Source organism: Chinchilla lanigera, unplaced genomic scaffold (genome assembly GCF_000276665.1).
Source record: "Chinchilla lanigera isolate Chin_1 unplaced genomic scaffold, ChiLan1.0 scaffold00012, whole genome shotgun sequence".
NCBI lineage: Eukaryota > Metazoa > Chordata > Mammalia > Rodentia > Chinchillidae > Chinchilla > Chinchilla lanigera.
In genome coordinates, this window is record NW_004955413.1 from 789,292 (window position 1) to 817,252 (window position 27,961).

The 27,961-nt window shown below is 43.8% G+C and overlaps 1 protein-coding gene and 1 long non-coding RNA gene across 5 annotated transcripts in view; both read left to right on the top strand.

Annotated features, from left to right (window-relative positions):
• Otud7b (OTU deubiquitinase 7B) overlaps nt 1-23,314 on the top strand; it is a 54,508-nt gene extending 31,194 nt beyond the window's left edge. For 3 of the 4 annotated variants that reach the window (XM_005378701.2, XM_005378702.2, XM_005378703.2), the window contains 10 exons: nt 4,256-4,444; nt 6,336-6,563; nt 7,748-7,849; nt 8,660-8,787; nt 14,518-14,630; nt 16,935-17,062; nt 17,370-17,519; nt 18,207-18,321; nt 19,285-19,369; nt 20,432-23,314. In XM_005378701.2, coding sequence (XP_005378758.1) covers nt 4,256-4,444; nt 6,336-6,563; nt 7,748-7,849; nt 8,660-8,787; nt 14,518-14,630; nt 16,935-17,062; nt 17,370-17,519; nt 18,207-18,321; nt 19,285-19,369; nt 20,432-21,640 — 2,447 coding nt within the window. In that variant the 3' untranslated portion in view covers nt 21,641-23,314. The remainder of the gene's footprint in view (nt 1-4,255; nt 4,445-6,335; nt 6,564-7,747; nt 7,850-8,659; nt 8,788-14,517; nt 14,631-16,934; nt 17,063-17,369; nt 17,520-18,206; nt 18,322-19,284; nt 19,370-20,431) is intronic. The other variant, XM_005378704.2, reaches the window with a different exon arrangement.
• A 2,436-nt stretch (nt 23,315-25,750) lies between these two features.
• LOC106147961 lies at nt 25,751-27,127 on the top strand. The gene is made up of 2 exons (XR_001233007.1): nt 25,751-26,620; nt 26,765-27,127. It is a non-coding gene; the product is annotated as an uncharacterized LOC106147961 (long non-coding RNA).
• Nucleotides 27,128-27,961: the final 834 nt, after the last annotated feature.

Consider the following 27,961-nt stretch of genomic DNA (forward strand, 5'->3'; position numbering starts at 1 on the left):
TAAAATAAAATATACATGATGGAGTACTAATCTGCCATAAATAAAGATAAACTTCAGTCATTTGTAGGAAAATGGATGCATCTTGAAGTAAAAGTGAAGTAAGTCAGACATACAAGTGAAGTAAATCAGACACACGAGGTTAAATATTGCGTGGTTTTTCAATATATAAAATGCAAAATAAAAGATATTAGAAAAGAGGGCCGGGAATATAGCTCAGTAGCACAAGTGCCTGCCTGGCAAGTGTAAGGTCCTAAGTTCAAGTCCTGGTACAAAAAAAAAAAAGGAAAAGATAGTAGAAAAAGAGAGAAAATAGTTATGGTAATCCAGCATGGACAGTACCTTGGTTTAGTATACAGTAATGTCTTTGGCCTATTGACTTAGAAGATAAATAAATGACTCTGAGACTGGCAAAAGGGAGGTGCAAGGGAAGGGGAAAAAAGAAGTGATGTGTTCTGTGCATGTATCAGTTCCTCACAATGAATGTAATCATCATGTACTGCAAATATGTACTAATAAAAAAAACTTAAAAACAGTTTTTTTTGTGTGTGTCTTTCTGAAACAGGGTTCAGGCTGGTCTTGAACTCACTTTGTAGTCAAGGCTGGCCTCAAACTTGCAGTGATCCTCTTGCCTCAGCCTCCTGAGTGCTGAGAATACAGGTGTGTGCCACTATGCCCAGCAAAACAGATGCTTTTTGATGAAGAAAGTATATAAGGACACACACAGGTGAGCCTTTAGGCAGGGGCAAGTTCTTAGCATTCATTGGTAATTTTTTAGATTGTCAGCTGTTAGGGAGCTGTAATAGTCTGACCTTCGCTTAGCTACCTGTGAAAAGAGTTCAGAGACAAGATCAGGATTTAAAGTCTAGTTTATTAATTCAGTACAATTATGCCTTTAGCTTAGATTTTCAGTTCCTACTACTTTCCCCTCCACATTTCCTATGTTCCAGCAATGCTTGGCTTATCACTTTCCCTGGTCATGTTTCCTAAGTGTGCAGTCTTCTTTCTTTTATGTTCTCATTTTTAAAATTCAGCTTAAAAGACTCCTTTTTAAAAGTAAAATAATGCTTAACCATTCTCCATTGCTCTTGTAACTTACATGTGTCAGATACTTTCAAGTGTCCGTTATGTACAAGGTACTTGAGGTATATTACTTTTTCTCTTAGCCACTCTGTTAAAACTTTAAAGGTCAGGGAACTTAAATAGCATTTGAACCTAGGCAATTTGGTTTTAGAGTATCCCTCTTAACAAGTATGTTACAAATTGATGTTTGTGTGCGGCCTGCAGAGCTACTCACCTTACAAGGAAAAGCTGTGGCTGCTATATAACAGTCGTGTTATGCAAGAGAAGTTGAGGTTGCTGTGAGAGTGAAGAGAGAAGCCTGGTTTAGATCTAGGGTGCAGGAAGACCTTTGAGGAAGTTCAGCGCTGAACCCTGAAGGATAAATAGGAGGAGCAAGACCAGAGGATGAAAAGGAGAGGATTTTTGCCAGACCAATGTCTTACACAAGGACCCTAAAACGAGAGAGAGTTTGGCACATTGGAGAAACTTAATAGCATTAAGGAAGTGGTGTGTGTGAAATGGGAAGCTGGTTGGATAGGCAGGAAGCAGATTATGGGGAGCCTTTCTTGAGCATGGTAAGGAGTTTACATTATATTCCCAGGTCCCTAGAAAGATGGTGAAGGATTTTAATCAGACTGTGGTTTTTAATAGTGTACTGATTATTAGATACTTAATGGGCCAGTGGCCAGTTAAGGATATTGCCATAGTTCAAGTGAGAGATGATAGTGACTTGGACCACAATGGTAGCAGTGGAGAGAGAGAAGTGGATGGATTTAAGATACAGTTTAAAAGAGGAATCAAAAGACCCAGTCTACATTTTCTCTTTGTCTCTTCCTTGGTTGTTCTTTTCCTTTAAAAGTTAACTCTGGTTGTAATGTACAAAACAAGTTAAAGATGGGGGAGATTGGGAGCAAAGAGATTGGTTAGAGAGTTTCCCTTTGAGGAGACCAAAGGCCAAGTGAAAGTAGGACCGGAACGGGGATAGTGGCAATACAACGGACTAGAAAGAACAGAGTTGAGAACCATTTCAGGGATGCAAACAACCCTGGGGACCACCTGGCTGCGAGCAAACAGGAAGTATGGAGAAGCAGTGAGGAGCTGAAAGTGACCGAAACCTCCCGGGGGGGTTGTGGTGCCACTACTGATGTGGGGAACTCAGAAGAGAGGAAGCAAGTTTTGCGAGGGAAGATGCTGGACATTCAGATTTGGATACGCTATTACAAGGGCCTGATTTCAAGGAGCTTTGTACACAATTGGAGCACATAGCCATATCCCACGCATTGATTGGTTCAGGAAAGAGTCTTCCATGTATTCACCAAATATTTATGGATGCCAGGTACTCTTCTAGTTGCTTGAACAAAACAAAGCAAACAAAACCTCCTACCCTCATGTTTAGTAGGAGAGACAGTGAAAAAATATGGTAACACATAAACTATGAGTATGAGGTACTGAGTGCTGTGGGAAACAGAAGAGTGATGGTGCATTATGACTTCCAACAGGGCAGTCAGGTGGGACTTACTAACGTGACATTTGAGCAGATTCCTGAAGTGGATGAGGGCTGTGCGGATGTACCGTGAAAGAGCCTTACAGTCAGTGGGAACAGGCAATGGAGAGGCTCTGCGGGGAAGCCAGCTGAAGGTATTCTAGAACAGTGAATAGGACTCTGGTGACTGCAACTGACTGAGCAAAGGTAGTTGAACAAGTAGTGAATGTATTGGTTTAGCAGTAAAATCAGCCAGGTGTGGTGGCGCATGCCTGTAATCCCAGCGCTCGGGAGGCTGAGGCAAGAGGATTGCTGCGAGTTTGAGGCCGGCGTGGACTACATAGTGAGCTGAAAGCCAGCCTGAACTGTATAGTGAGACACTGTCTCAAAAAAAAAAAAAGTGAAATTATAAAGCATGAATGATTAGCTGTGATTAGAATTCACAGCAGCAACAGAATTACATAGATCCTGCCTCTGTGTAGCAAGCATGGTTCTGTATACTTTTTTTGAGACAGGGTCTGTCTGTAGTTCAGGCTGGCATTGAACTCAGCCTGTAGCCCAGGCTGGCTTTGAACTCACAGTCATCCTCCTGCCTCAGCCTCCCAAGTGCTGGTATTACAGGCGTGCATGACCATGCCCAGCTCTGTATGTGTTCAACTCATTTACTCTTCGTAACAATCCTGTGAGGTAGGTACTGTTCTTATCATCTGCATTTTCATAGATAAAGAAATTGAAGTACTGAGAAAAGGCTAGAAAAGTGGGTCAGATCATAGAAAGCCTTGACCATTGGGCTGAAGAGCATCATGTTATTCTGTAGGCAGTGAACCATAACCTAAAGATTTGATCGTGGAACAAAACAAATGATCACAACTGCACTTTGGAAAAATAAATCTCATAGCATTTTTTTTAGAATGGATTGAAGATAGGACAGTAGGTGATGGGAATTAAGTTGATGGTTGATGGACTAGTGGAAAGAAATGTCAACAGTTAGGCAGTATGTAAATAATTTGACTGGAGAAAGCCACAGAAAAATGCATTATGGCAATTCTGTCACTTAGGGTTCTTCAGTAGAGTAAGTGATATTTAAATTCGGCAACATGGTTCTCTGATAAACTGATGATGTGTAGCACCTCTTTCTCTAGACAAATGTAGCTGCTCATAGTTGTATATACAATTTCAGGTTGCTTAGGGCACCCCAGAGCGTACCTGTGCTAAGCACCTCTTTGGGTCTCAGAATTGGAGGCCTGGGCTTGAGTCCTGCTGAGCTCTAGTGTAGACTAGCTGTGGCTTTGAGCAAGTCCCTCTCCTTGTTTTAGGTTTATTTCCTTTATCTGTAATAGGAGGCTTTAGTTTTAGGTTACTAGATTTCTAAAGGCCCTCATTCTGAGACACAAAGTTTCTACCCTCCTGGACATTATGAGGAAATAGACAATAAATAGTAAATTGATATTTCAGATAGAAGTGTTATGAAGAAAATTCAAAGAATAATTGAAATGTGGATTAGTATTTACCTACTGGTGTCTTTTGTTTGTTTTGTGTTGCTGGGAATCAAATCCAGGGCCTCATATGTACTAGGCAAGTGTGCTGCTACTGAGTCACATACTTAGCTCCTGCTTACTAGTTTTGGTAGTATGGTTAGAATGGTCTTTGTTTCTTTCCCCAATTTCCCTATACCTGAGTGGATAATTTGCTTTTTGCTTTGTCTCCTGACAGGAAAAAATTGGGACGTGAGTGCCGCCCTCAGTGATTTTGAACAGCTACGTCAAGTCCATGCTGGGAACCTACCGTTACCCTTTAGCGAAGGGAGTAGTGGCTCCAAGACCCCTGAAAAGGGGTGTTCTGAGAAAGAGTGTGCTCGCCCTTCCCGACCTACCCTGCAGCGGCAAGATGACATCATTCAAGGTACAGGACTAGCTGACTGGGGGTGTTTGTGAACACTGCCTAGTAGAAGGGGGGGGGCTGCTAATAGCACTAGAAAGTCTAGCGATTCTTCCCCTTTTCCGCAGCCAAGCACAGATTGAGGTGGCCTTGATCTGAACAGAGGCTGAAGTTCCTTACCATCTCTGCATCCTGAGTGTTATCCTTTATAAAGGTCTATTTCAGATACTGTTAAAATAATAGAGCAAAGAGGCTAACAACCTAATTGTTGAGACTTGGTACATATAAAGGTAGAATTAAAAGGGTCAGTACCATCTACTTTTTTAGAGAGTGATAATTTGTTAATATTTGCCAGTATCCATCAACATTTATTATTTAGTCTTTGAAGAATTTTATTTCTAGGAATTTATCATATATGTGTATGTGAATATATCTGTGCATATCTTAATAAGTAAATAGATTAATACATTCAATGTAATTATTTTATAATAACTAAACTTGAAAATACTCTTTAATACCCACTAGTAAAGAAGTGGTTAAATAAACTTCAGTCATGTTTATTGTGGAATAATCTGCAGTCTTTACAAGGAATTAGACAGAACTTAATGTGCTATTTTGGAAAACTCTCTAACCCCTAGTTAGAAAGGTAAGATACAGTATGTTCCTGTTTGCATTTTAGATTTAAAAAGCTGTATGGGCTTCTATTTTCAAAAAACTTCTAGGAAGATGTAAAAAGTTGTCTCTGGGGAAAGGATCAGGAATTTAGAATTGTGAAGGAAACTTCTCTTTTTTTTTTTAGTACTGGGAATCAAACTCAGGACCATGTGCTTGCCAGGCAAGCGCTTATGCCGCTGAGCTATCTTCCTGCCCAGACGAGAAACTTTTTTGTAAAATGTTTTATACCTTTTGATAGCATTTTGATTTTTAATCATGGCATATGAGACTTTCGAGGTACTTAAAATATTTTAGAATGTTGTCACCACAGAATAACTTCAGACAACTTGATTTATTTTATGTATCATCTCTGTTAAATATTGGATTGAGAACAGCCAGTCAGCATCTGAACTCCTGCCCCCAAGCCATGCAGATGAATTATAATACTACAGCAAATTATGCTCTCAGTGGAAAATCAGCTAGGGAATTGCAAGAGTCATGTACTCTAAATGAGATGATTGGGGAACATATGCCTTATGGTTTTAAGCATGTTAAGAAGTAACTGTATAAGTTTCTGATAAATATGAGTATTATGAAAAGTTGTTATAAATAATATAAATAGATGTCATTGATGTAGGAAGAGTGTTCTTATATGTGTAAGATTTGCCGTTTTCTTTTCTAAAGAGAAATCCTTTCTACATTCTCCAAGACTATGAGTATTATCAGAGAGATTTAACTAAATCTAGCAGAATGAAACCCATTTCCCTTTTTTCTTCCTCCCATCAAAAAGTAACCAAATTGCTGTATTAGTGAGTTCCTCTCATGGTAGGAAATGGAAATATAAGAAAACAAAGTCATAGGAAGAGGAAGGCCAGGCAAATTCCAAATAAGGGTAAAAAGAGGAATGTATATTTGGTGCTAATTTAAGTGCCTGCAAGAATGCCACTTCTGCTGGGTGTGGTGGCACACAGCTATAATCCCAGCACTTGGGAGGCTGAGGAGGATCATTGCGAGTTCGAGACCAGCCTGGATTACGTAGTGAGACCCTGTTTTAAAAAACAAACACACAAAAAGCAACAAGAAAAGAAAAGAAGAAAAACTGGTGTGAAAACAAAAACAAAAACTGGTGTGAGCTTCAGTAACTGGCTTGGTGCAGTTTTTCCCTGGTGGGGAACTTGTCAAGAGGTAACCCTCACCGCATCAGTGGAGAGTTCTCTGTGTGGGCTGTGTGTGTTCTAAGTGATTCCATTTCTCATTGCAGAAAAACGCCTGTCTAGGGGCATCTCCCACGCCAGCTCCAGCATTGTCTCCCTGGCCCGGTCCCAGGTCTCCTGCAGTGGTGGGGGTGGGGGGAGCAGTGAGCACCCCCTGGAAATGCCCATCTGTGCTTTCCAGCTTCCAGACCTCACCGTGTACAGTGAAGATTTCCGCAGCTTCATAGAGAGAGACCTCATTGAGCAGTCCATGCTGGTTGCCTTGGAACAGGCAGGTCAGTGAGTATTTCTTCTCAGCATTCCTTACTCTCCTCTCCACCTTGAGTGGCCTTCATTAGTAGCTTCCAGTGTAAGTGTGCATCTGATTGCGGTCACAGGAGTTAGACAGATAAATGTGGACTGAGGTGGGTGCTTTTGGAAGTTATGTAAAGGATGCCAATTAAATACTTTACTTTGGAAATTTTTTTTTTTTTTTTTTTTTTTTTGGATAGAAGGGAAACCAGTATAGATGTAAAAGGTTTGGGAATAAATACCTAAAATTCAATCGATCAAAAAAACCTCCCCTACAACTAAGTATAATTGACTCAGAAGCTCCCCTGCCAGTAGAGAGGACCATTGCTGTCCTTGATGCACTGAAAGTCGTATCTATTTGTACAAACCTTTTCCCTTAGTTTATTGACCTTCACCATCGCATTTGCCTTAAATTATTGTTAAAATTGTTATATGATAGGGTGAAACAGCTGGGAATTTTGGGAAAAGTTTAGGTATTTCAAAATTCTTACAAGAAAAAGATTGAAGATGGGAGATGGGGCCATCGAGAGGGAGCTTTTTCATGTCAGACCCTTCTATATTATATGCATCTAGTCATAATTTCTAAAGTTAGCAAGTCATCTGGGCTGGTGAATTATATGCCAGTTTTCTTTTTTGTAGTTCAGGAAAAAAAAGTTTTGTGTGTGTGATATTGGGGATTAGGTACCCATAGATCTTTGCACTGAGTTATATCCCCAACCTCCCAACCTCCCTAGTGCTTTTTTTTAAAACTTGTATTGGGAATTAAACCCTGGGCCTTTGTACTGAGCTACATCCACCCCCTCCTGCCCCTTTTGAGTAAGGATCTCTGTGAATTGCTCTATCTGGTGAATTGGACTCCCCCTCCCACTCCCCCTCCTGCCCCTTTTGAGTAAGGATCTCTGTGAATTGCTCTATCATGGTCATACTGGAGCCATGTCTTGTCCTCATGTCTCAGCCTCCCAGAGTGCTGGAATTATAGGCATGCACCACTATGCCTGGCTTGTTTCTGCTTAAGACCTACTTATCTAACCAGTTTTACTTAACAAATTCTCATTAAATACTGGGTAAGTGAAAAGGATATAAAGAGAGAGAGAGAGGGTTTATTCTGGGTAGTCTTCTGGAGGAGGCTGATCATCTCTTCTGTTCCTCCACTCTTATGTTTCTTCAGGGCGTTTAAATTGGTGGGTTAGTGTGGACCCCACCTGTCAGAGACTTCTTCCTTTGGCAACTACTGGAGATGGGAACTGTCTCCTGCACGCAGCTTCTCTTGGTGAGTCTTGGAAATGACCCTCCATTCTCCTTGTAGGAAGGAAGAAATCTAATCAAATCTTATGTGTAGGACTTGATCCAACCAACTTTATTCTAAGCAAAAGTGGCAATGTGAACCATCCTGCAGAAGTGATGGTGTGAGCCATCCTAGGCAGAAGTGGTTCACAGCAAGGTTGCATACGGGAGTGTGCTCGTGCATGTACATGTATGCATACGTGTGTGTGTTTGTTGCCACATGCAGATACAGGGGAACCCTTTCAGTCTTGCTCAGGTAGTGAGGAAAGCGCAGAGTTTAGCTTAGGCCCTGCTCTGTGAGCTGACTCCTAGGAGTAAAGAGCAGCAATAAGCAAACAATATATAGCCCTCTCTGTATGTGATTCTACTTACTAGTTATTCTTTGGATGTGTTGAAAAGAGAGTTTTAACAATCTTTTTTTTCAGTACCAGGAATCGAACTCACAACCTTGCCCCTTGCCAGGCAGACACTGTGCCGCTGAGCTATATCCCAGCAGTCTTTTGTGACATGTAAATTACTAAGCTTATTTACATCCTCTCTTCATTAAGTACCTCTTCCCTAAAACAGCCAGTTTCCTTGAGTCTGGGCTCAACCTGATTTTTTTTTTCTTGCTAGGGCCCATGTGTCATAATAAGTGAGGGGCCAGGGGTATAGCTCAGTGGTGGACCACTTCCCTAGTTTGTGTGAGGTCCTGGGTTTGATTACCAGTACTGTGAAAACAAATAAAACTACCCCCAAAATTAATAAGTGGATTGAGTCAGTATAAGGTATTTTACACCATGCTTTCTTGCCACAGGGATGTGGGGCTTTCATGATCGGGACTTGGCACTGAGGAAATCTTTGTATGCACTGATGGAAAAAGGAGTGGAGAAGGAAGCACTGAAAAGGCGCTGGAGGTGGCAGCAAACACAGCAGAACAAAGAGGTAGGAGAGCAAGAGCAAAAGCACCTTGTTTGCCGCGGTTAACTTGTTGCTAAAGTTACCTAGTGCTGAGCAGATGGCAGCATCTCCGGGTGCTTAAGGTCAGTGCTGTTCCCCTATAACCCTGCAGTTACAGTAGATGCAAATGCCGTGGGCAACAGACAGGAGAGCTGGTGGGGGAAGCCCACACTGGAGTGGGGTTACCTGATAATTTGTACTTGCTAGGTACTCAGTAGCCTTTGGTGTGGCAGTATTTTGCAAAATGAGATATGATAATTTATTAGGACTTTTATTTTTTGCTTATAATAAGGCTAGATTAGTTTTTAAGGATTTTTGTTTTCAATTCTTTGGTGTGCGTGCCTGCGTGTGCGTGTGCGTGTGTGTGTATGTTTGAGACAAGGTCTCACTATATAGTGCAGACGGGCCTGGAACTCACTTATGTAGCCTAGGCTGGCCTTGAACTGATGGTGAGCCTCCTACGTCAGCCTCCTGAGTACTAGGATTACAGGCACATGCCACCATGCCCAGCTTATGTTTTCAATTCTTATAGAAATGTAAATGTTTTATTTTTTGATATGACATTTTTTTTCATTAACTGTTTTAGGTTATAAAAAAAAAAAACCTGTTTTAGGTTGATGAGAAGTTTTAAAAGTATGCATATTAAATTGAGTTTGAAGCCGGACATGGTGGTACAGACCTGAAATCTCAGCACTTGGGAGGCTGAGGCAGGAGCATTACTGTGAGTTCAAGGTCAGTCTGGGCTACACAGTGACTTCAAGGCTAGCCTGAACTGCATAGTGAGACCCTATCTCAAAAAGCTAAAAAAAAAAAATCGAGTTTGAATGTTATTGCTCAGGGATTTGGCAAATGATGAGGTTACTCTTATAGAAGAAAATAACCTGAGTGTGATAGTGCATGTCTGTCACCCCAGAACTTTTGAGAGGCTGAGGCAAGAGTTTGCAAGTTTGAACTCAGCTTGGGCAGTTTAGTGGACCTGTCTCAAAATAAAAATCAGAAGAGGACTTGGGGTGTCACTCGTTGTGAAGGCCCTGTATTCAATCTCAATGTTGAGAAGGAAGGAAGGAGAGAAGGAAGGGAGAGAAAGAAGGAGAAAAAAAGGCTGAAAAGAAGGTATTATTGTCCAACCAGGAGTTGGACAAACTGTGACAGTTCTCATTAAAAAAGGTTGTATTGAAACAGCTCTACCCATTTTGTTTATATGTACAAATGTGTAGGTGCAGCAGAGTAATGATGTGTGGTCCGCAGAGCGTACAGTATTTTCTGTGTAGCTCTTTATAGAAAGAAGCTGGCTGACCCCTCCCTTGTAATAGTGACATCATACATCTACATGCAGACAGCCAGCCTCCCTGCTTCCTTGGCCTCCATTCTCTGTCACCCATGTTTGCCCCTTGCTTTTCATGTACATTTGTTGTCTTCTGTGCTTCAGTGTGTTTCTGGCATTAAATATGGGAATATCTTCAGAAGCTTTCCTTTTTGTTCATCTTTATTTTTTCCTTTTACTGTTGCATCATAACTGGTACTAACGTAGATCTCAGAGTTTTTGTGGGTCTGGTGGCACAGGTCTGAAATGCCAGCACTGTGGGAGCTGGAGATGGGAAGATCACAAATTTAAGCCGAGCCTTGGCAAATTAACAACTTATCAGGACCAGTCTTAAAATTCATTTTTTTTTAAAAAAAGGCTAAGGTGGTAACTCAATATGAAGGACCTAGGTTCAATCCCCAGTGCTGAAGAAAAAGATGTTATTTAGAATTTTATGGCCTGAAGATTTAAAATATGCAAATAAGAATGTGTTATGTTTATTTATCCAAAAACAAATACTCCAGTTATAAAAAGTAGGATGATACTTATATCATAGCCTGTCCTTGATCAGCTAATTTGCCCCAGAAGTATATTAACAGGGACAGGCCTTTTTTGTTTTTTTTGAAAAGATGACTAGATGAAAGAACTTAAAGTCTTACGCTGAGAACTAGAGATCAAGAAGGTTCCACTGTTACAGGTTTTGCTGGAGATAAATAGATAAATTTTATTGGGGTATGAATGATTAAATGTACGGAAGCATGGAATTAACAACCAGAACACCCTGTCAGGACAGGCCATATTATTTTTTATATTAGATTTCATATTAATAAATTATTAATAAATGGTATTCCTTATGAACATCAAAAGCTGGGCTGGGGGCTGGGGATATATCAGCAGTATAGCACCTGCCTAGCAAGCACAAGGTCCTGAGTTCCATTCCTGGTACCAAAAAAAAAGCTAGGCTGGACCTTTGGGAAAATCTTCTTTTGTTTGAGCCAGAGCTAGCCTAGAATTTTTTTTTTTTTTTTTTTTTCTTTTTAAGACAGGGTCTTGCTATGCAGTTCAGGCTGGGCTTGAGCTCACTTTATAGCCCAGGCTGGTCTTGAATTTGCAACAATCCTCCTGCCTCAGCCTCCTGAATGCTGAGATTACAGGTGTGCACCACCATGCCCGGCCCTAGCCTAGAATTTAGAACCCAATCAGTAGTTTGCCTTCTTCATTGATTGATTGATTGAGACAGGGTTTGTGTAGTTCAGGCTATCCTTGAACTCACTTTGTAACCCAGGCTGGCCTTGAACTCATGGTAGTCCTCCTGCCTCAGCCTCCCCAGTGCTGAGATTACAGGTGTGCACCACCATGCCCAGTTCACTGTTGAATTTGTAGACCATACTTTAATCTTAGATTTGAGCACTCCATGGACAAGAAAAGGTCAAACCAGAGTATGCCAGTTAATGAGTTTCATGATAGCAACAGTTACAATGGCTTGAGTGTAGTTATTAAATCTATTATAATTACTATTTTAAAAGTAAGTTTAAATTAGATTATAATATTATTTAGCCAGGAGACAGAAATACTTAAGTTCTGTCCTGGATCAGCTCCCTTCCCTCTAGCAGGTATACATGCATAGAGAATAGCAGCTAGTAAAGGGATGATCATTTTACAAATCCTTTTGCTCAGCACTGTGAAGGTTCTATACTAGAAGTGTGGCCTACATCATCGTCTTAGTTTAGACTTTCTTCCACTTGGGAGTGGGAATGGGAAGAGGAGGATGGACTTTGGAGCTTCTTTTAGTTTCCTAATGCCAAACACCACACTAAATTATTCCTGATGTCCCAGGCCTCCGTGTTTTTTGTTAAATTGATGGAGGAGCCCAATAAATAAGGCTAGAAGTGTATGCCACCTAGTGGTTAGGTGTAGAAAACATGAATCAGAACTAGGTCAGAGAGTGAGATCCCGATGTTATATATGTTGGAGTACCTGGAACTCCTCCATATATACAAACTATGTGTTGCTCTTTTTATTTTTAATTGAAATAAAATCAGCATTTTACCAATTGAAAATAGCTATGTCTTCTTAATTATTAAAGTAAAACATACTCACAATAACTCTTTAATTCCTATTAGATCTGTTCCCGATGCCCCTCATGTTTCCAGTAAGATTCCTTCCACTCTGTCAGTGTGTGCTTAAGCAGTATATACTCAATTTTAATACTAATGTAAGCCAAATAAAAATTAGTAAGGTAAACCTGTCTCTCAAAGCCGAGTATAATCCCAGCATTTAGGAGGCTAAGACAGAAAAATTACATGAGTTCAAGGCCAGCATGTGCTACATAGTAAGACCCTGTCTAAAAAAAAAAAACAAACCACCTGTCTCTCAAATCATCGCATGCATCCTTTTAAATTATTTGTTACCACTATACACTCTGCTTTAATAAAAATTACAGTTTTAAGCCAGGTGTGGTGGTACATGCTTAATAGCCCAGCACTTTGGGAGGCTAATGCAGGAGGGTTGCAAGTTTCAGTACCATCTGGGCAACTTATGCCCCCAAATAGACCCTCTATTTTATTTAGAAGTAAAAGGGATGGGAATGTTGAGAAATGACAGAGCACCCTTGGATTTGATCACATTACCATCCAAAAAACAAAAAAATGAATTTCACTTAGCCTGTATTTATTGATTACTGATCACATAGGAGACACTGGGCAGATTGCTAAAACTTGGTTCTAGCTCCTGAGAGCAAAATAGTAGGAAATGGACCTGTAAATACATAAATGTAGCAAAATATGACTGGTGTGGCTTCTAGTACAGTAGTTTGAGCAGCAGCCAGAGAGGTGGGCCAGGAAGGAAGGAACAAGGGAGTCTGAGCGAAGACTTCACAAGGGAGTGATAATTGAGTTCTGTCTTGAAAGTTAAGAAATTGCTTATCAGGTAGATAATGATTGGGTTGCACCAGGCAGAAGGCATGTAGACAAAAGGTTGGAGTGATAAAACATGCATTTCAGGAACTACTGGTGATTCAGAGATACTGAACTAGAAGTGGTCAGAAAGTGGGCTCTGTAAGGAGTCTGAACTATGTGTAAGAGGCAATGATGATTTTTTTTTTTGTTTAATTTGAGACAGGGTCTTGCTGTGTACTTCAAGCTGATCTTGAATTCACTATGTAGCCCAGCCTGGCCTTGAACTCATGGAGATCCTCTTGCCTCAGCCTCTTGAGTGCAAGGATTACAGGTGTGTGCCACTACACTTGGCACAGTGATGATTCTTAAAGGGGTTTTTTAGCAGAGTTTAATTAAAATTTTTTTTAGTAAACAAAAAGGCTGAACAAAAATTTTTTTCTTGAGCATTGTAGGAAATGGATCAGAAGAGTACATAACTGGAGCTTAGTAAAACCAGTTAAGGTGCATAGCAGTAGTCTATGCTTAATAGTTGTTGACTAAAGAAGGGATCTGGGTGTGGGATGGGTAAAAGAAGGATGACTCCTTGGTTTCTTATTTGGGCGGTAATGCTACTGACACGTAAAGGTAGGAGTATAGATAGAAGAATGAGTTTTTAGAAGAGACAGTAATTCCATTTTAACTTTGTATAGAATTTGCAGTAGCCATGGGTAAGTAGCAGTATTTGTTAGGCTGCTGTATATGTGAACATAGAAATTAGGAGGAAATCTGGGCTAGAGTGGGGATTTTAAAATTATAAGCATATAGATAGCGGTGAATGAAGTTATTGCAGTTAAGAGATCACCCAGAAGACTGCCAGGTGTGGTGGTGTACACCTGTAATCCCAGCACTTGGGAGGCTGAGGCAGGCGGATCATTGTGAGTTCGAGGTCAGCCTGGGCTACAAAGTGAGCTCAAGGCCAGTCTGAACTGCATAGTGAGACCCTGTCTCAAAAAGACCAAAAAAAAAAAAAAAAAAAAAAAAAAAAAAAAAAAAAAGAGATCACCCAGAGGGAAGCAAAGCTGAACTTACTGGCACACCCCCAGTTTGGGGGAGCAGCAAGAGTTCAGAGAAATAAAAGAAGGTGGTGTTGTGGAAGCTAGAGGAGAAGACTGTTTACAAAGAAAAATGCACCACACGAAGGCTAGGAAAGATGAGAACCAGAGAGTACATGAGTTCTGCAATTTTGTTTATTGTGTGCTTTGCCAGAGTCAGGCAGGTGAGGTACATGTGGGGTGTGGGGAATAGGCTAGAAGGCAGAAACAGAAGCCATGTTGCAGTGAGCCAAAAAAGAATAGAAGATGGGGTGTGGGAAGGGTCATAGGCCATTCCTTATGGATCTCAACTATGAAAGGGAGGAGAGATTGGACTTTGTACCACAATTGTAAATCAAGTGCTAGCAGAATGGAGGGTGGTGACAGTGAGTGAGTTGGAGTGGGTGTTGCCTCTAATTGCTTGATCTCCCTGGCCTGCCTTCAGTCAGGCCTGGTGTACACAGAGGAAGAATGGCAGAAGGAATGGAATGAACTGATCAAGCTTGCCTCAAGTGAGCCACGAATGCATCTTGGTACCAACGGAGCCAGTGGTGGAGGGTGAGTATGACTAAGTCGGGGAGCAGGAAATAGTCTTTTCTGGAGTCCTCACTGGACTGAGATCCCACAGAGAAAGAGCTGTGTGCTAGCAGGATGTTGAAAGAAGAGAGAAGAGCCATGGCAAGGCCACAGTGTGTGACAGCACAGTGTGTTCTAGGGACTTCGGTGGGTCGGCTGCCTGTCTGGAGTACACAGTCCAAACTGATGGCTGCGGCTGGCAGGCCATATTTTGTGTGCCATGCAGAGGGTTCTCTTGTACCATATTAAGAACAGATTGCGTCCCATCTAGACTCTGGGAAACAGTGGGACAGACGACTCGATGTCTTCAGTAAATGAACTGCAAGAAAAAAAAAGGACAGGGAAGAATAGGTTTAAAGATAGGAAAGCATACCAATCAATTGGAATGTGTGGACATTTAAAAGACAGCCAGGAAAACATGAACAATATCTGAATGTTTGTTTTTTGTTTGGTTTTGTTTTTTGTCTTTTTGAGACAGGGTCCTGCTATGCAGTTCAGGCAGGCCTTGAGCTCACTTTGTAGCTCAGGCTGGCCTTGAACTCACAGTCATCTTCCTGCCTCAGTCTCCCAAGTGCTGGGATTACAGGCGTGCGCCACCACACCTGGCACATGTTTAGTTTTTTAGAGACAGAAACTGAAATGTATATGAATGAAATAATATAATGCTTAGGATTTGCTTGAGAATACTCTAGCAGAGTGGGAGTGGGAAGGGATAAGGAAATGTTGAAACAAAATTGGCCACATTTTTTGGGGAGGATACCAGGAGTTGAACTCAGGACCTCATGCTTACCAGGCAGGTGCTGTGCCACTGAGCTAAATTCTTGGCCCGGCCAGATGTTTATTGTTTTTGAAGCTTTGTGATACCTGAGAATTTAGTGTGATTTTGTCTCTTTGTTTGTTTATTTAGGGCTTGAACCCAGGGCCTTGGACATGCTAAGTTAATACTCTACCACTGAGCTCTCCTCAGCCCTTAATATTCTCTTTAGTATTCAGTGTTTAAAATTTTCAAATTTTCCATAGTAGAAAGTTAAAAATTATTACCTCTCCAAACTCCATTATACATAAGAATAATCTGGGGGAATTATTTAAAATGCAGCTTTCTGGACCTCTGCCCCAAGAAAGTATAGCTGAGTAAGGTTCAGAAATCCCAAGTTTGTAACAAGTATTCAGTGTTGAGCAATGTTGTTCTGGGGTTTGGTGAGGGAGCTAGGAAGTTTTAAGAATGAGAGTGACAAGAGCAAATCTGTGTTTGAACACAAGACCCTGGAGCGGATAATGGGGAAGAGCGGGTGAGTTTACAGGCGGTTGTAGCAATAATCCATGCAGCAGGGCCCCAAGTGTGAACGGGGTTGGGGACTGAAGACAGGGCAGAGAACACAGGTACAAGAGACACATGGGATCTTTTACAAATAGCAAGAGTACCAAGAGATGGTTCTAAGAGGGAGCAGGAGGCAAGGGGAAGAGGACCTAAAAGGATTGAAGGTGTATTATGTACATGTACCAGTTCCCCACCATCCCCGCTGTGAATGTAATCATTATGTATTGCAAACATGGACTAATAAAATATTTTTAAAACGAGCATATAGGAGATGGAATTGATCAAGTGAGGTTAATTGACGCTGTGATAAAGAACAGTAAAAGCCAGGTATGGTGGTGCACACCTGTAATCCTAGCACTCAGGAGGCTGAGACAGAAGGATCACTTTTGAGTTTGAGGCCAGCCTGAACTACATAGTGAGAACCTATCTCAAGAAAAAAAAAAAAAAAGAAAGGAAGAAAGAAAGAAAGGAAAGTAGAAGAGTAAACATTTCTCCAGTTTGTGATTAAGCTTCTGGGTAGTGGTGAAGGTTCTTAAGTAGGAGGCTAGGAAGAGGAATTGGGGTTTCTTTTGCACGGAATGATGAATGTGGTGTGTGGGTGTCATGGTGGGAAAGGTAAGCAGGATGGGGCTAGTGTGGTTGTGTATTCGGCTGCTGGATAGAGAATTGGAGAGGTTGTTGAGCAGGATGGATATTAAGAGATGGGGATTACCTCAAGATTCCTAATATCACTTTAACCCCAGAGCCTTTGTGTTCTAAATTCTTGCATTTTCCCATTGGAGAAATGGAGGTAAAAGCAACCATGATAGTGTAAAATAATCAATTTTATCACTGGTAGCCTTAAGTAAATTGGGAAACTAGGAAATGACACGCCTGTTTTCCTTTCCTTCAGAACTGTCTTCAGGGCTCTTTTGTTTTTTTCCCTCCCTTCCTCTGTGCGCTTCCTATCTCCTTTGCTGCAATTCTAGGGTGGAGAGCGCAGAGGAGCCTGTGTATGAGAGCCTGGAAGAGTTCCACGTCTTTGTCTTGGCACATGTGCTCAAGAGGCCGATAGTGGTTGTGGCGGATACCATGCTGAGGGACTCTGGAGGGGAAGGTCAGTCAACTAGTCAGTCCTCACTGAACCCCAGCATCCGCCTGTGCAGATCCCAGGCTGAGCCCTGGGAGGAGGGCGGGAAAGGAGGATATACAGACAGCGGGAGGAAAAAGGAACAGTGTGAGTTAGAACAATGCAGAATTCTTCAGAGATTTATAGTAAAGCCATTGGGGTTAATTGACAAGGCTTTTTAGGAAAGAATATTAAACATTGGAATGAAGTTGGGGGGATTAGGTTGGCAGAGTGAGATGGAAGGATGCTCACTAGGTGAGCTCATAGTCTGAGTGATGGTCTTGGTTTCCTACAGCATTTGCTCCTATTCCCTTTGGGGGAATCTATCTGCCCTTGGAGGTCCCTATCAGCCAGTGTCACCGATCTCCTCTGGTGCTCGCCTATGATCAGGCCCACTTTTCTGCACTTGTGTCCATGGAGCAGAAGGAAAATGCCAAGGAACAAGGTACTGGATGCAGCATCGGTCTCTAGTGTTGTTTGGTCTGCGTTGTTCTCACTTGGGGAAAGGACATTGAGAGCTAATGCAGGAGGAAAGAATTAAGGGATATGCAAACCCAGACAATGCATATTAATACTGTTTTATTAGGTTTTGTTTTTTTTCTTGTTTAGGGTTTTGAGACAGGGTCTTGCTATGTAGTTCTGGCTGGCCTCCACCTCATGGTGATCCTCCTTTTTCAGCCTCCTGAGTGCTGGGATTACAGGCACATACCACCATGCCCAGTTCAGCAGGGTTTTCAGTTGCAGAAAAGAAAAAAAGATCTTAAAGAAGAACATAGCCTATATTGCTTGTTCTGGAGTATGGGGCATATGCGTGAAGGTTATGGGACCTTCCTAATGATGCTTTGCTTCATTTATTGTAAAGACTTTGAATTCTCTGAATCCACACAGCTGGTGAGAACACGATGAAAGTTAGATGGCCTGGTAGGGAGTCGCGGAGCGAGTGGCCTGCATTGTGTGCTGGGTAGTAGGGGAAAACTGGCCTACAGGTGTTTAACTGGGGATAATTCACTTGCAAGGTTGAGAAGTGACTACAGTTTGAGGCCCGTATATAGTCTTAGTGAAGTTGGCCTGTGTTCTGATTCTCCCTTTCTCAAGGAGTCACCTTGACGCCATGTTCTGTTTTCTTTCCCAGCTGTGATACCACTTACAGACTCAGAGCATAAGCTGCTGCCCTTGCACTTTGCAGTGGACCCAGGAAAGGGCTGGGAGTGGGGCAAAGATGACAGTGACAATGTCCGATTGGCCAGGTGAGGCAGTCCCAGCCTTCTCCTCTGCTTCGTAGCAGGGATCTCTTCCACATGCACATGCTGCTGGGATTTTTCCTTAGCTAAAAAGCAACACAGTCACATTACCATTCCAGTTTGTTTGATAAGATGCTGAGGCATGAGCTCGGTTGGGCACCAGGTCGGGCATCTTGTAGCAGCATTGTCTGCGTGAAAGTTATGAATTCTGGGATCTCAACCTGTTGCTTTCTTACCATATGGAGAGTGAGCCTGTACTGATACACCCCAGAATTGCCAAATACATAGTCATCAGAAAATCAAAGAGAATCACATCACACTTTTTATGTCAGCCAATGTGAGAGGAGTTTTAAATAGTTGATTGAAATGCTTTGCTCTGGGTTTTTCTCTTTCTAGAATTTAGGCAGCAAGAAAAATATATCCCTTCCACTCCCATATCCCAACCCCCATCCTGCTTCCCTGTGACCTGCTTAGCCTCCTCTCCTGACTCCCTCCACAGCTTCCCAGTGGAGAGCATAGGAACCTAAAAGTCCTGCCCTTCCTTTGTACCTGCTGCTTCCTTCTTTGGGCCTCTGCACCTTTGGGAGCTGCCTCACTGGGTTGGATTTTAAGACACAGTTTATGGCTTTTTAGAAATAAGTTCTCACCTAATTATCAAAACCTCCTTCGAAATATAACAACAGTAATAATAATGACTGCTGTTTAGTATTTTTTATTTTCCAGACTCTGCCAAGCCCTTTCCAAACACTTTCATTTTAATCTTCACAGCAGTGCCACAAGATAGGTACTGTTATCAGTACCCACTGTTGACCCCAACTGAGGTTCAGGGAAGATCACAAAGCTGTGATTCAAACTCAGTTGAATCCTAGGCTATGTAGAACTCAATTCTCCTTCCCAACTATATCGCACTGCTTTGCTTTTAAATAGGGTTGCAGTGAGTTTTTAATTCTCTTTTTCTCCTTTCCACAGTGTAATCCTGTCCCTGGAGGTCAAACTACATCTGCTGCATAGCTACATGAACGTAAAGTGGATCCCACTGTCCTCTGATGCACAGGTGAAGGTGTCTCCCACCCCTGTCCTCATGTGTCCTCACATTCAGTGACAGGGGCAGCCAGGAGACCTGATGACACTTGCCTTTTGAGTCTCTCCTCAGATTAGCTTGTGAGTCAGGGTTAGGTGTAACTGAAAGAGGTCAGTAAGTTCCAAGAACACCTTTTCCTGCCTTTTTACCTGTTAGTCCGCTCTGTGGTCTGCATCTCTCCAGCCAGGCTCTGCTTTCTCATACTGCCCCTCCGCTCCCTTGGCACTGCTTATAGTACCTGGATCAAACCCAGGGCTTCTTGTCTGCCAGGCCAGTGCTGTATGTCTGAGTCATAGCCACACCCCTAAAATACATTCTTTAAGGTTTTCAGTGAAGTTGAGATTGTCATTCCTTTTCCCAAGCTTTCTGTAGATAGACCTCTGTTTGGGACACCAGAGGGAGGCACAGTGTCTGAACAGTTCCTTGTCCTGAGGATTCTGAGCTGGAACAGGAATATGGGAGCACAGGCAAATCTATGACCTTCAGAGTGCTGCATATGTAAATGTTGGTGGATGCAAAATGGTCAGACTTGGTTGGTTGTAGTCAGTCAAGATTTCTTTCAAATTAATTTTAAACAAGATTTGACATAGAGAAATTTATAACAAACATTTTGATATCTCTGAGATATTCTCCCTCCTCAGCCAGAGGCTGTGTATTGTATGGTTGCTCACTGATCTGAAGAGCAGTCTCCTTCATTTCAGTATCTCTTTGTTATCAAAGGGAGTCAGATTGCAGTGGGTGAGATAAAAATTAGATGTTATATACATCTTACCTTGGCCATGAGAAGCTGACTAGAGCCAAAGAAGGACAGTACCCTCCCGGGTGACCCTTCCTTCGTCATGACAAAAGCCCTTCTCCGGAGCTAGGCACACTCAGCATGGAGCTGGGAGGGCACTCACCGTCCACACTCCTAATCCACAGAGTGGTGACAGGGAGCCCCGTGAGCTGATGGGTGGGCTCCAGATCAAGGTTTTTGGGCACGTGCACTGCCTCAGCCAGTGGGGTCACTGTCAATACTGCTCTTGTCTCTTCCAGGCTCCTCTGGCACAGCCTGAGTCCCCAACAGCTTCAGCTGGCGATGAGCCTCGGTCTACTCCTGAGTCTGGGGAATCAGACAAGGAGTCAGTTGGCAGCAGTTCTACCAGCAATGAGGGCAGCAAGCGGAAGGAGAAGTCCAGGCGAGATCGGGAAAAAGACAAGAAGAGAGCAGAGTCCGTGGCTAACAAACTGGGCAGCTTTGGCAAAACCTTGGGCAGCAAGCTCAAAAAGAACATGGGAGGCCTGATGCACAGCAAAGGCTCTAAGCCTGGAGGGGTGGGCACGGGGCCAGGGGTGAGCAGTGGTACTGAGACGCTGGAGAAGAAGAAGAAGAACTCACTGAAGAGCTGGAAGGGTGGCAAGGAGGAGGCAGCCGGGGATGGGCCTGTGTCTGAGAAGCCCTCATCAGAGTGTGCCAGTAATGGAGGGAGCAAGTATAGCCAGGAAGTTATGCAAAGCCTGAGCATTATGAGGATCACAATGCAAGGGGAGGGAAAATTTATTTTTGTTGGAACCCTGAAGATGGGTCACCGTCACCAATATCAGGAGGAGATGATCCAGCGGTACCTTACTGATGCTGAGGAGAGGTTTCTGGCAGAGCAGAAGCAGAAGGAGGCAGAGAGGAAGATCATTAACGGAGTGGTAGCGAGTGGGCCTCCTCCAGCCAAAAAGCCAGAGTCAGATGGTGGGGAGGAGCAGCTGACTGTGCCCCCAGGAGAGTCCAAGGCAATGGCCTTCTCAACTGGCTACCCTGGGGGCTTTACTATCCCTCGGCCTTCTGGGGGTGGAGTCCACTGCCAGGAACCCAGAAGGCAGCTGGCAGGGGGTCCGTGTGGGGGGGTGCTACCACCATATGCTACTTTCCCCAGACAGTGCCCCCCTGGGCGACCATACCCCCACCCGGACAGCATCCCACCTCCAGAGCCAGGCATTCACTCCAAGGATGGAGTTCACAGGGGCACATTGTTGCCAACTCCCTTCCGCGTGGCTGATTCCTATAGCAACGGCTACAGGGAACCCCCGGAGCCAGATGGATGGGGTGGAGGTCCCCGTGGTCTTCCACCAACCCAGACCAAGTGCAAACAACCGAACTGCAGCTTCTATGGACACCCTGAGACAAACAACTTCTGCTCTTGCTGTTACAGGGAAGAACTGAGGAGGAGGGAACGGGAACCTGGTGGGGAGCTGCTGGTACACAGATTCTGAACGGTGGGACCTTGGAGGGCAAGGGGGCTCAACAAAGTGAAGTTTGACTCATTGGCTTATCAAGCCCCAGCCCCATATTGATGGGGCAAATGCATAAATGTCTGTGGGAGCCTGACTGGAAACTTAAGTCTGTGCGCGCTGAAGTGCTGCCAGGCTGGTAAGAGCAGGTAGGGCCGGATGGTGCCCAAGGGCTGCACTGCTTTGCAGAGCTTGACTTGATGGGACTGAGAAGCCACGAGAGAGCGGGGAGATGGTGACTCTGTCTCCTAATGCCTTGCATCCCATCCCAGAACCGAGGGAGAGGAGGCGCTGAGGTTTGGTGTAGGTGGGAGGTGTGCAGATGTGGGGAGGAGCAGGCAAAGAAGGTTCTCAGTCAAAGACAAGGTAGACCAAAGTTCTTTCCAGTTCGGAAGAAGCACATGGCGATGGAGCTAGGCGAGTAAGGGACACAGATACTGGACAGATCTGCTGTTGATTTTAATAAGGTGTAAATTAGGGCTGGACACAGTCTCCCCCGAAGGATGTGGTAAGGCAAGGCCATACTGTGTGCGCTTGGGTACTTGTTAGAGAGAGGAAGTAGTTAAAATCCCAGTTTATGAAGATGGGAGAGGGAGGAACTTAAAAGGAGTTTTGTTTCCTTCTGTAGTCATCGGTCATCCATGCTAGTTTGAGAGGTTGTGGCTGCTGGGCCCTGTTTTTTCCTCAGCCCTTTTGAAGGCTGAGCTCAGCTAAATTAAGAAGGTTATGATTTTTTGAAAAAAACACTTAAATTTTATCTTTAAAAAATTTCCTCTGAGAAAGGAGAGTGTGATGAGAAGAACAGCTGTTTGTTTTGAATTTTCTCCAGGTGAATGAGTGCAGAGTGATTTGTTTTTTAACTACTTAGCAATAACCATACGTGGGTTTGAGTGTATGGTACCTTGGGGCAGGTTGGGGGAAGGACAGACACCTTGGCCAGACTGTTTGAAACCAAACCAAAAACCTACATAAAGCACTACCATCTTCTGCTGCTGTGTTTCTGTAGAAAGCAACTTATTTTATTGACTAATTTTTTTAAGGAAAAGAAACAAAACCCCAACAAGCAAAAACATTTTTAAGAATTATTATTTTTTTCCCTATTTAAGTGATTCTTTCTCCTTCCTCTCTACTTTTGGAGAATGAATTTAACATCCTGGCTTCTTTTGTTAAGCCATAGTTGACCTTAATCTGTGGTTAGTTTATCAAAATAATAATAACATACTTTGTAAGATAAGATATTTTTGATATTAGGACTGATACTGAAACAAGGATTGGGGGTTAGGGGCAATTTACAAAAAGGTAGTTAAAAATATTTTAGTGAACTCTAACCACAGATCACGTATTACTCGCGATGAGCTGATCGGTCTGAATGTCTCCCTTCCCTGGCTCAGCTCTGTGGCTCAGCTCTGTGTCCCGGGGGCAGGGACATGGCGCAGACACAGAGGGGAGGGGCCCAGAGGGGAGCTTGTCTGCATTTTGCACAAAGCACAAGTCTGGACAGCCTGTGCTCTGGCCAGAGCCATTCCTAAGAGCTTTAAACCAAACCTATCCTGGGCCAATTTTTCTTTATACTTTTTTCTGGTGGAAAACACAAAACACAAACTATGCAATTATATATACACTCCAGGGTGCATATAAAGAAGGGGTATAAGTGTACTTACGTGTCCAGAATGGTAATTGGGGCTGTTTTTCTGTACTTGGATCTCTCTGTTGAGGCATGTATTAATCACTGTCCCATGGAATGTAACCCCACATCTGATCTAGGGCACACATGGTGTGATTATACTTGTGTGTGTTGGGGGAGCTTATTTGTGTGTGTTCCCTCTGCCCAGTCAGGAAAGTTTTCATTTCATTTCCACCGTGGTGACAAAGCCAGCCAAGACCTTCTCACTGGAACTGTTTAGAGAGGTTCTTTTCTCCTTAACAGACCTGAAAGTCACTTACTTTACAAATCTGCTGGTCTGTTGATTTAATCATTTCATATGGCTGTTAAGTCGTAGGCTTCTGTTGGACAGTAGGTTGGTTTTAAGGAAGCAGTTAGGCTCCACAAGAGGGGATTTGTGTATTTCTGGGCAGAGCTGGCTTCTGAGACAAGCACTGCCCTTAGGTGCAAAATTTAAAAGAGCACTCAGTAATCAAGATAATACTTGAGCTGGGTATGGTGGCACATGCCTGTAATCCCAGCACTTGGGAGGCTGAGGCAGGAGGATCGTTGTGAGTTCGAGACCAGCCTGGGCTATAAAGTGAGCTCAAGGCCAGCCTGAACTGCATAGTGAGACCCTGTTTCAAAAAGACCAAAAAAAACAAAAAAAACCTTGAAAAAATTCAGAACTTTAAAAAATGAATGCCACAAATCCATGTTAAACCCAGTATCAAAATTTTAAAGACAGCTGGGCATGGTGGCATACACCTGTAATACCAGCAACTCCGGAGGCTGAGGCAAGAGGATGGCCTTGAGTTCGAGGCCAGCCCAGGCTACATAGCAAGACCCTGTCTCAAAAAAAACCCGAAAAAAAAAAAAAAAATTTAAAAGTCAAGATCTGACAGGGCCAGAATTAGGATGTGGGAAGCAAGGTTGGATTGAGCAAGTATTGAGATGATTCCTGGCTTTGTTTATATTTCTGATACATTGTTCATCATGAGTTCTACATTAATTTTTATTTTTAATGCATATTGCACCAAAATAGTGTTAATCTTGGTTCTTGGGTTTTTAAGCGTCCCTCATTTGGTACCCTAGGTGAATGCCTTGTTCACTTCACCCTGCTCTTTCCCATTTCTGGGGTTCGAACAACACTGGTGAGACCACCTTGTGAGCCTCCATCCCTTAGCATGCACCCAGACCCCCACCCTGGCCCTGCACAGCTTGCTTCTCTCCGGCAGAACCACCAGAGGAGGGAGCTGGCCTGGACCAAGAGGATGGGAGCAGCCCAGGGGGTTCCCAGAGAAAAACCAGGAGTGGGGATTCGCCCCTGGACTGCTGTGTTTAGACTTGACCTGTTTTTAGATTTAGCTAACACGTTTGTTTTAAAAAACAGGACAAATGAACAAAAGTAGAAACCTTGTATCATGCTTGTTTTTATTTATAAATTACCCAATTTCACTTCCCTTTGCCCTCAAAGGAAAAAAGGTGGAAATTCAGGGGAGGGGAAGGGAGTCCTGGGGTGAATATGATAAAGTAGGGCTTTAGGCCTTACACCTTTTTAGTAATAATTTATTTTTTACTTGAGAAGGTAACTGTTAAGGCTTTGGAAAACATTCTGAGGATGAAGGACTGAGACAATGAATATTTTAAAAATAGGGAATACTGAAGTTTGTTTTGGGTTACCCTCTTGAAGAGGGTTTGGGTAGGATGGGTTAAGGAATAATGCCTGGGAAATCAAAATAGACAAAGATGGCTTTGTGATATTTGGAAAGATGAGGAATGGGATAGGCAAGTTGCGTGCAATTGCATGTTGGGGATGAGGGAGGGGGTTACCTGCCAGGTACTCAAAAGTATAAAACTTCCTTGGTGCTGGGTAAGGTGGCGCTCACCTGTATTCCCAGCACTCGGGAGGCTGAGGCAGGAGGATTGCTGGCAAGCACAAGGCCCGCCTGAGCTACATAGTTCAAGGCCAGCTGGAACTACATAGCAAAACTGTCTTGAAAAACCCAAAAGCAAAGCCCACAGACAACAATAACAAACTTCCTTGGCTCATGAGAGGTGTGTGAGAAGGGGGACCTTGTGTTCCTGGTGAAGTATGACTGTCTCTCAGGCTTAAATTTAAGTGCACTTAGTTCCTTTAATCCAGGGCAACTGAGGTACCTACTGAAGTTTTTAATGGGAAGGGGAGATTTTCAGGGTTATTTACCCCCTTCTGAAACAGTGCTACCCTTTATGCTATATTCTTTATCACAGCCCAGTGGAGCAAATATACTACAGGGTAAGCCCCGGAAATCCTCCTCCGCTGGTTTTATTTAGAGTTAGAGTCAACTAGAAGTCTCCCCTCATACTGATTTTAATCAGCAATATAGATAGTCTTAAAAAAAAAAAAGTATCAGGTGGGCGTGGTGGCACAGGCCTGTAATTCTAGCCCTTGGGAGCCTGAGGCAGGAGGACTGCCACTAGTTTGAGGCCAACTTGAAGTACAATGCAAGATCCTGTCTCCATTTAAAAAAAAAAAAAATCAGTCTCTAAGGAGTAGGGGATGGTGTTAAAATCAGTGCTGTCTGTGCTGGGCACTGGAGTGGACATAGCTCTGCCCTCAAAGTAAAGCTCACAGACCAATAAAACAAAAATCAGCAACAACTTTGTGCTGTATCTTTGGGAAATGGTAATAAGTCCGAAAGGAGTTGGCTCTCAAGGATTTCTGAGAACCTAGCTTTCACTGTCATGTCCAAGGTTCCCATCACATTTTTTCTTAATAAAGGAACATTTCAGAGATGATGTCTCTTGAGTTACTTAGTCACCCCTGGACTCTGTGTCTTTCTTCAATGAGGCAACAACCGAAGTGTACAATTACACAAGTCCCTTTGCAGCCAGGGTCACCTGCATCGCGGCTTTTTCCCAGCCCTCACCTGCAGATTCCTTGAGTTATCTGTGCACAGCCTGTCATTCTGAAGAGACTCAGCCTGTTTGTGCCCTGTACTTAAGCTGAGGTAACAAAGTGTGATTACCTCCCCCATAGACTCCATGCTGCCTCCCTTTGGCACAGTGGGTAAGGGGCAGAGGGAAAGAGCAACAGAGGCTAGGCAGAGGAGTGGGGGTGGGAAGGACCTTGGCCTCTTTCTGTGCTTAAACTGGATCGTGACTCAGTCTGTGAGTCACTCAGCTCCACCTCCCTGCCCAGCCACCCCTCCCGACAGCCTTCAGTCCTGGCTCAAACCTGCAACCGGAGCAGGATTCTGAAGATGGAAAATCTGATACAGCCTCCCCACCTCCTCTCATCCAGGAAACGTCTCCTGGGCTGTGCTGGGTGGAGAGAGGTAGTTTTCCTGTTGCTTAGCTCCCAGCTGCTATCCCCACTGCATTACTGGTCAGGTGCTGGTCCAAGTCATCCAGTTTATTTCTCCTTGTTCCCTTGACGCTTTTTCCTTCTGTTCTGCTGCTGTTCCCGTACCTCGGAATAGAAGGAGGCTCTCGAGTGGAGTGGTGGCGAGATGGAAAGTGGATACCATACTGCAGTGTTAAGATCGTGGCGCATACATTCTCCTGTGCTGTTATTTTACAGCATCCTGGGACTTAGCTTGTCTCCCTAGGACGCTGCCGCAGCGGTGAGATACGTGTTCCGGTCCGGCTCCCCGGCTCACAGTGTCTTCGGTATTCCCACAGTACCCTCCCGGACAGGGCTTCAGAGCTGAGGCCGGAAGGGCGTGTGTGCTGGGGGGTGGGGCGTGGAGCTGAATGTCACTTTGGAAAGGGGCCCCCCCATCTAAAGATTGTTGCCTTTGTACAGACTCAAACACAATAAAACAGCAGGTCGTTAGATCTTATTTTGTGTTTTATTTCCTGTCTTTTTCATGCCTAAACAAAGGTTTTTGCATTGCTGCCCCCAGTCATCCTGAGCTGCATCTCTGTTACTTGCCTCGCACCCCACCCCCATCTTTGCTTCTTGGGTTGCAAGGGTGAGGGAGGAGGCTGTGGTCCTGGAATTGCGGAGCGGGAACATGAAACATTCATTTGGAGATCCAGTGTCCCCTCGGGCGGGCGGGCGGAGTCACGTGCGGTGGGCTTTCATTGCCCAAGGCTGGGATTGGAGGGAGGTGCCCGGGGTGCTCAGCGAGACCGGTTCAAGGGTGGGATTCTCTGGGGCTCTGGCCTGCGTATCCGCGGGCTTGTGCTCGGCCGCGTCCTGGGCGCCTCTCAGCCACTCTCAACTCCTTGCACTCCTCTCGTGAGCTGCGCTTCACACGCGGGAGGGGGATATACACAGACTTTTTGATCAGCTTCCTCCTTCAGTGCTTGAGTCTCCCTGACAAAATCATGAGTCGGATTCCAGTTTACTTTCCCTTGGCAACCATTTTTGGTAGGTTTATCCCCGAGAGGCAGTTAGGAGGGCTGAGCAACTTTGCATTTCTACCCCACCGCTCGTAACACACACACACAAACACACACACACACAGTGCTTCCCCGAGAAAGGAAGTCATCACTGAAAGTCTGGAGAGGTGGTTCCAATTATTTCAGTTTAATAATCAGTATTACTATTGAGCGTGGCAGTGCACACCTGTAATCCCGGCACTCGGGAGGCCGAGGCAGGAGGATCACTGCGAGTTCAAGGCCAACGTGGCCTACATAGTCTAAGGCCAGCCTGAACTACACAGCGAGAC